Source organism: Rhinolophus sinicus, linkage group LG04, assembly GCF_036562045.2.
Source record: "Rhinolophus sinicus isolate RSC01 linkage group LG04, ASM3656204v1, whole genome shotgun sequence".
NCBI lineage: Eukaryota > Metazoa > Chordata > Mammalia > Chiroptera > Rhinolophidae > Rhinolophus > Rhinolophus sinicus.
Window position 1 is genome coordinate 57,353,081 of NC_133754.1, and position 8,722 is coordinate 57,361,802.

At 35.7% G+C, this 8,722-nt stretch overlaps 1 protein-coding gene across 1 annotated transcript; it reads left to right on the forward strand.

Annotated features, from left to right (window-relative positions):
- The first annotated feature begins 1,583 nt into the window (after positions 1-1,583).
- THAP1 (THAP domain containing 1) lies at positions 1,584-8,433 on the forward strand. Its single transcript, XM_019742070.2, has 3 exons — positions 1,584-1,891; positions 5,021-5,216; positions 5,718-8,433. The coding sequence occupies exons 1-3, from the start codon at positions 1,821-1,823 to the stop codon at positions 6,090-6,092; spliced, it is 642 nt and encodes a 213-aa protein (XP_019597629.1). The 5' UTR covers positions 1,584-1,820; the 3' UTR covers positions 6,093-8,433.
- The last annotated feature ends 289 nt before the right edge of the window (positions 8,434-8,722 follow it).

Here is an 8,722-nt window from a genome sequence, read left to right on the forward strand (position 1 = left end):
TTTGGCTGTAGGCCTTTTGATGGGAAAGTAGCATGTGATGCAAGAGGGTTAAGGGCTAACAATGTTTTAAACTCACTTGATACCTAACAGTTTAGATTTTAATGTTTTAAAACACAAAATTAAAAACTATTTAAAAATACCTGATATTCAGATCAAAACATTCACCCTTCTAATCAGTGCTAGAGAAAACCTGTAATTTCTAGCTACATGAAAATCGTGTTTCACTAATCCTAGAATATTAATGTTGTAAGGGTCCTTACAAATTGGCTAGTTTTTGTATTTTCTCTGAAAATCAGGTGAAAATTATGGATAGCTCCCCAGAAAAATGCATATATACAAGTATGTATAATTTCAGTTTCTTTTCAGGGGATTCAAGATCTGACCATTCATGGATTCAAAATTAAGAATTCCTCATTTCATCCTACAGCCTTACTCCACAGATGAAGATAATGAGACCTATAGAGAATGAATGCTAGAGTATCTTTTTAAATAAAAATTGTTTATAGAAAAAGAAAGCATAGTTGGGTAGAAATTAAAACCTAAACTTAGATATTAGTGTGTTCAAAACATCTTTAGCCCTCTCCAATGTCAAAACAATGTCTTACTTTAACTCAGTTTATTAAACAAGACAAAGTTTACCTTTCTAGAATAATTGTAACAAAACTTACTTTTGTAATATCAAGGGAGACATCATTTTCCTTAAAAAGTGTTATATTAGTAAATAATTATCTCTTGGCCTTTCAAGACTTTGAAAAACATCAAACTTCCAATTAACCTTCTTCAGTTTATCCCTATTGTCTTTCACTTAAACGGGCAAATGAAGAGAACATCACTCATTGTCTAATAAAAGGCAGTTCTGCATATTTTGTGCGGCTCATGTGCTTAATAATCTGTTCTACTAAAGCAGAAAAAACACCGTTTTACAAATAAATTAAGGGTCAGATAATTATTATAAAGTGATAATTAGTTTAACCATCACTTCAGTCAAGACACATTACCATCATCCCATAAGCCCCCTTCATTGCCTCTCTCCCCCAAAGTAACCTCACTTTAGTTTTACCTAAAAAAAGGATCGTATATTTTGTTTGACTTATTCATGTAAGATCCACCCATATTGTGTTAGTCATAGCTTCTTTGATTGCTGTATAGTACTGTATGACGATACAATTTATTCATTCAATAATGGACCTTTGTGTTGTTTCCATCAACATTTTTACAAATCATATACAATCAGTGGCTGCCCTTTTAAAAAAATGGGCGCAACGACCTCAGCTTTACACCTGTCCTCCTTTAGGCCAGCAGACCCAACAGACCGTATTGTTCTCCACGCTAAACCCCCAGAGAAATTAACTCAAGAAAAGGATGGCCGCGAAGCCTGGCCCAGGTTCATGTTCCGCTTCCCTCGCCTCTACTCCGGGGCTGTTTCTTTCTTCCTTCCGGAAGCTTTCTTCTCCCGCCCCTTCCGCAACGCTGAGCCCGCCGGGCAACACGCCGGGTCTCAGCCAATGGTCTGCTTCTCAGGGAACGTTACCTCTGACCTCAGGGCTAATCAGAGACGATAGGACGAACTCCTCGCGAGAAGTGAGGTTGAAGCTGCCTTCGCCATCTTGAAGATGGGAGTGGGGAGATGGCTGTGGTCCTCTTGCTACTAGAAATAACAAAACGGGCACATTAGTCACTTCCGAGTGAAGCTATCTTCACCTAACTGTTGGCCAAAGCTACAGAAGAAGTAAGGGTGTCAAAGCCGGCCGCAGCGACATTGATAGCAGCTTCACCTGCCAGCTGCGGCGGCAGAAGTGAAGCGACGGAGGACCGGAAGGATGGTGCAGTCCTGCTCCGCCTACGGCTGCAAGAACCGATACGATAAGGATAAGCCCGTTTCTTTCCACAAGTAAGTACCCTTCGCGCCTCGCGGGACTGGCCCCAGCTGGGGCTGGGGGCGCGCGCCCGTTTAGGTTCGGGGGCGGAGCCAGGCGCGTGTCCGCGCGAGACCTAACGAGAGGGGCGGAGGCAGGGGCGGGGCGCGGCCGGGCGTTCCTCTGGCGCTATTCCAGGCGGGGAAGCGGTGGGCGTGCCCGCTTGTGCGCTGAGCCCGCGCCGGGTAGCCCCGGGCTGCGCGAATTCGGCGCGCGTCGTCGCGGTGATCGTTTCTAGAGTTTGAGGATCCACTCCGGTGCGAGGTTTGCTCGCTGCCTGGGGTTGGCAAGTTTCGGGCCCGCGAGCAATTCCAAGAGAGTTCCTGCGGGTTGTGAGGGTGCCAGGCCGGGAGGCATCTGGATTTCACTACCAGGTCATAGAGAAGCCAGGTGGTAATAACTCTTTAGAAATAAATTTGAAATAGAAACGGAGACCTTTAAAAATAAGTCATTCTTTTCATCCTTGCTGTGGATGTTAGGCCAGCATCGTCATGGATTAATTTTTGGCCAGGATTTCAGGGAGGATGTTTTTGACCCAGTTTCTAGGAATCAACCATTAAGGACCTCTTACATTTTAGAGACCGTTTCTAGTACTGCTACGATGAATAGTATATGTTTTTAGCACACTGTGATGATACCATGGACAATAATAATACGGACCATGATCAAGTGCTATAATAAAGGTCAATATGAGCTATTATGGGTGCATAGAGGAAGCCCTTAGAATAGAACCTGCCCCACAGCTTTCAGGACTGTTTTATGGTGAAGGTGCTGGCAATTAGAGTCCTAGAGGGAAAATGTTTTCTTGAAAAGAAAACCGCAAAATGGAAATGACTTAATGATAAATACCTGCTAAATGTGACACGATGGCATTTTCATTCAACCAAATTCTACAGTATTTACAAGTTTTATTATGTTTACATAATAAACATAATAAAGTATTCTCTGCTGTAAATGATGGCCGCTAAGAAATTAGAACCAGTGGTGAATTACATGAATTATTCATAGCTAAATAATTACAATAGCACAATTTTAAATATTCAGGTTTTTATTTGGTGGAAGTCATTTATGTTTAAAAGCAGATGTGGATGCATTTTTACATGTTTGATATGATACGAGAGGGAACATACAGAAATAAGAGTGCCTAGAGCATAGATCTTGAGTGTTGATGTTTTCCTCCCTTCTGAGAAGGTACTAGATCATTTACCACTTCTAGGATTCAGTTCATTATATCCTAATATTACCACTTGAATTAGTGGAATTTCTGAAAGCTGATGAATTGACCTTTCCAGTATTTTGAAAGTGTAGGAGTAGGTCAGGAGGTTGTAACACAATCACACGCGTTCAGCTCCCTGCCTCCCTGTTTCTCATGATGTTTCAAAGGGAATCTAAAAATATGGAAAACCCTTCATTGACACTGCAAACTAAATGATGACATTCACTCATCAGAATTACTGAGTTTCTGCTGGCTGTTAAACAATTCAGTCAAAAGAAGGGCTAACCTTCTACATTTCATCTCTTAGCTAAAAGAACAGTTTTTGAGGAGTAGATGGGAAAGATTTTGACAAAACCTCAGTAACAATCTGAGCACTTGTAATCCTTGAGTCAGGAGGCCCTATATGCTGAATTTTACCAGTGGTTGCTACCATACTTTGCACTGGTAGAGGCCGTTTCTAGCCAGAATCTTCTAGGAGTACTTCTTTCCCCAGTTTCTACATGGTGGCACTGGGAAGAGCTATGCTAGGCAAAGAAAAGGGACTTTCGTAAAGATTGGTTAGATCCTCATGATAATAACAGAGTAAGGTTCTAGCATACCTTACATGGGAAAAACTGGAACATAAATTGGAAACATCCTTCTTTGGCTTCTTTCCAGTCCCCCCAGCTTATTAAATCCTTGACCTGGAAAAATAAAATCACAGTAAATTTAAACTCTTCCTACCTCCCTTTATCTGGCCTACTGGACATATTCCAGTAGATAAAGAGGTAAATCAAAATAAGTTTTTAAATTCTTTAATGATTTAAGTATATAATTTGATTATTTCTTTTTGTCAGACTGATTCTAAGAGAACTAGAAGCTTCTTATGCTCAGTATTTAGATAATATGACAGGCAATTTTGTTTTGCAGTACGCAGAAAATTACTGGTAAAAAAATACAAATTCACCTATAGTATGTATTTTATTTGAAACTTTTAGTGTCTTCAATGTAAAAATTTAAACAATAATAAATGAGATAGATAAAAGAACTACACGATTTACCCATGTGTATTTAGAAGTGTGTGGAATACCATGTTTCCCTGAAAATAAGACCAGGTCTTATATTAAGTTGTGCTCCAAAAGACACATTAGGGCTTATGATCCCGGGATGTCATCTTGAAAAATCATGCAAGGGCTTATTTTCTGGTTAGGTCTTGTTTTTGGGGAAACACGATACCTACATTTGTTATTGAAAGTTTTTTTACTATAATGAAGGGGGATAAACAGTATACTGTGTATGCGCCCTTCACCCCCAACCTTTCATCACCTACTTTTCCCACTGCATGGCTAACTTTTAATATGTATTTTTACATTATGTAAATTCTTAATCAGCCTGTCTTGTTTAGATTGTATACATCATTATATCTGACATTTTAAAAACTACTATGTGATCAAAAAGATTTCTATAAAAAATTCTGCTTTTTAAAAAAAAAACAGTGGAGTGGCCAGTTAGTCCAGTTGGTTGGATTGTGGTGCCAGTAACACCAGTGTTGCCGATTCAATGCCCACATGAGCCACTGTGAGCTTCGCCCTAAAATAAATAAATGAATGAATCAATCAAACAATAAAAAAATACCATGCTGGGAGGGGTGATTTATAACCCACATTAGTGGGTGGTCACTTTATTTATAGGATCTTTAAAACAAGTAGTTTTAATGAACTTAGGTGAATAAGACACTATTAAAAACTGTCAAAAAAAAAAAAGCGCAGAAGTAATGTTTTAATCAAATACTCCTTACTGTGTTAACACCAGTGTAAGATCTTTCCTAAGCAGGAAAGTTTGGATGTACCTTTTTTCTTTTTTTTTTTTTTTAATAAAGTCAGAGAACTGAATTGTTTCATCTTCTTAGGTTTCCTCTTACTCGACCTAGCCTTTGTAAAAAATGGGAGGCAGCTGTCAGAAGAAAAAACTTTAAACCCACCAAATATAGCAGTATTTGTTCGGAACACTTTACTCCAGACTGCTTTAAGAGGGAGTGCAACAACAAGTTACTGAAAGAGAATGCTGTACCCACGATATTTCTTTGTACTGAACCACATGACAAGGTAATAAGTGTTTAAAAATATTGGGTTGGTTTCTGTTTATAAAATTAATGTGTTCATTGTGGAAAATTTGGGAAATTCAGAGGAGTGTTAAGAAAATAAGTGTTACCAGGAACCCATCACTTGTAAATAATGACTGTTAACAGTGATACACTTTTAAAAAACACAAAATACAATTTATTAAAGTTAAATATCCTCACATTAAGAAACTCAAGTGAACTTTGTAATTTACTTTAAGACCAAGACAGTTTAGTTTCAAAGTATTTTTCTTCTCAGTTTTAAATGCTTAGTATTTAAATAAATTTTGTTAATCATTCTGTCTTTCTTGCATCCCTTTCTACTTCAAGTAGAAAAGTATAATTAAAACTTAAACTATTTTCTCATTTTGGAATGTTTCTTTACCAAATATTCATTTTTTAAAGTTTAATATTCTTAAATTCCACAGATGAATTTTAAACTGTTATTTCTGTTTACTAAACTCAAACATACTCTGCATTGTTGTAGAAGGACGATCTTCTGGAGCCCCAAGAACAGCTTCCCCCACCTCCTCTGACACCTCCCATTTCCCAGGTTGATGCTGCTATTGGATTACTAATGCCTCCTCTTCAAACCCCTGATAATCTCTCAGTTTTCTGTGATCACAACTACACTGTGGAGGATACAATGCACCAGAGAAAAAGGATTCATCAGCTAGAACAACAAGTGGAAAAACTCAGAAAGAAGCTCAAGACTGCACAGCAACGATGCAGGAGACAAGAACGGCAGCTTGAAAAATTAAAGGAGGTTGTACACTTCCAGAAAGAGAAAGACGACATATCAGAGAGAGGTTATGTGATTCTACCAAATGACTACTTCGAAATAGTTGAAGTACCAGCATAAAAAAGAAATTTGTCTTGGTTTTTAATGGGGCAATACCACATACCTTCTTGTAGCCTATAAAGGAGTTTCATTTGAAAAAATGAAACACTTAATTACTTGTATAAAAACAATTCAGAATATTTTTTTAAAAAAATAAATTAGTTATATACTGTAAAATTGTTAAGTTTTTGTTTGTAACTTCAGGGATTTTACATTTTAGCAAAATATTTTAAAAGTTATAAATCAACCTCAGAGTTCCAGAGTAAGTTGGTTTCAAGATTGGGTTGTTTTTTTTTAATTTGAGTATTTACAGAAATAATGTAAAAATAAAAAGGAAAGATAATGAACAGTACAGTAAGGATGATTTACGTTTAAATTTTAAAATTAATGCAGCTTATTGGAGAGTTTAGTTATATTTTGAATTAGAAGTATGAGTTAGATTATGGAACACAACTTCTCAGAATATGTATAATCATATTCACACATTCTTATTTGTAAAGTCAGATTCATTTATCTTTCTTAATCACTTGTCAAAGATAAGTTGGCAAGTCAATACTTAAAAAAAGATTGGTTGTCTTCAGAGCAGAAAATGAAGAGTCATTCCATACCTAATTAATATGGTTAAATAACTTTATAAAGAATGCATTTTTAAAAAGTGGGCCCCCCACACATCTGGCATTATACCATAATGTGGTAATCTTGAACTTCACTTAATAATGATTTTGGTCAAGGCTTCACATAAAAAATTATTCTTCTAATATAAATTAGAAATTATATCTCATTTACTTAAATGAATAATTTGTATTCAAAAGCAACCTAATATGTAGTGTTTATTTTCCTGAATGCTGAGTTTTAAACACTGAGGTTTCTGTTCAAACTGTGAATTACATTCTGACTTTGTGATAAGTTTTACATATATTTAAAATGAAATATGTTCCGAGTAAACAAATACTGCCATAGGACTTACCAACTTAAATTTAGAATAACTGTTCCAACTATTATTATATTTCAAAGTATACTGAGATAGTTGAAGAGTAAGAGACCTTTTAAGGCAGTATTAAAGATGTGAGACAGCGATGTTCAAAGGTGTCTTTTGTAGGCCTGGTTTTCCATGTAATTCACTGCCTGGCTGCCAGTGAAGAGTACTTTGACTCATGGAGATGTGATTTTTTGATGAATCAGTATTTCAAAAATTGAAAATTATGATTAGAAGATTACTTGAAGTTATGTAGTCTGATAACATTTAGAGGTAACTCTAATGCATCAGAAGACTTTTTCTAGTTATTCATGGATTTCATCACTGTTTTTGGAAGTTACAAAGTCTCCAAGTAGTTTTTACATTTAATCTCTAGCAATTCCTGGAGAATATGTGAGTAAATATTTTGTCAAAATAATATGTTTTTTATCTAAATTGTCATCTACATAAAAAGAAAATCTGTATGTGTCTCCAGAACCAAGAATCCAACATTAAATTGTAAAAGTGTAATCATAATTACTTAACATCTTTGCATTATGATTTAACCTGAAGCTGATTTCATAATAGACATAAATTCCTATTTGTAGAGAACTGAGCAAGCAACATGTAGATCAACTGTTAGCATTTAAATAATTTATCATAGTTGAACATAGGGAGTGTGAGGTACAGGTGCTTATTTCTGATTTTGACATGTAACATGTTGAATGTTTTTAAAATTTACTTTGTATATTGTATAGTTTATCACGCTGCCAAGAAAAGGAGAACATTTCGGCTGAAATAGGTCCTGTTCAAGCATAGTGAAACTCAGGCTGAAACAGGGACAAGATCCGAATCTGAAACAAATAGGGAGAAGATGCAGTATATTCTAAAAGATGGCATTTATTTTCAGCACATATAGTAACATACTAAAACATCCACCTATGTGTGACATAATCTGGCAATAATGGTGAGAAGAAATAAATGTTTCTTAAGAGAACTGCTGGAAAATTTCAGGATCATAGAATTTTAGAATTAGAAGGGACTTAGAAATCATTGAACACTAGCTCAACCTCCAAACCCTGAAGAAATTCCCTTGTAAAATATCCCTGACAAGTGGTCATCTGTTCTGTTTGCCATTTACATTTAAACAACTATTCTGCTTAGATTCTTTAAAGTGGGTTTCTGGATTAGAATAGAATTAGTTGCCACTCTTTTTATACTTGTTTATAATGCAAATATAAACTTCACTTTGAACTGCTGCATAGTTTGAATTGTCAAATTCCAAATCAAAGAAGTTTTAAATTTTTGTAAAATAATTTGAATATTTACTAATTTTAGTGTATACCTGATATGATGTATGCTAAAAATATTTCTGTTACTGCAGTAAAGGAAAAGTGTTTAAAATTATTAGCAAACTTTTTTACTTGGAAATCCAAGTACATGAGGAGATTGTTTTCTTTTAACTATAATTTGTGTAGTCCCTTTCTTGGAATTATAATACTAATGGTGAAGACAAATGAAAGTTTCACTTGATAGGTTTTTTGGCTTAAGTTAATATTCTCTGATCATTAGTTATCAAAAAAATTATTCACACACGTACCTAACCTCTATGGCTTTTATAAAGTCAGTAGTGAGATAATATATTTAGAAAACCATATGATCTATAAAAAGAAAACTCCATTTGTGTTCCAGAATT

Coding starts and splice junctions, on each gene's coding strand:
- THAP1 (XM_019742070.2), top strand. CDS start 1,821: ATGGTGCAGTCCTGCTCCGCCTACGGCTGCAAGAACCGATACGATAAG. Junction 1,892..5,020: donor AAGCCCGTTTCTTTCCACAA/GTAAGTACCCTT, acceptor TCATCTTCTTAG/GTTTCCTCTTACTCGACCTA. Junction 5,217..5,717: donor GTACTGAACCACATGACAAG/GTAATAAGTGTT, acceptor GCATTGTTGTAG/AAGGACGATCTTCTGGAGCC.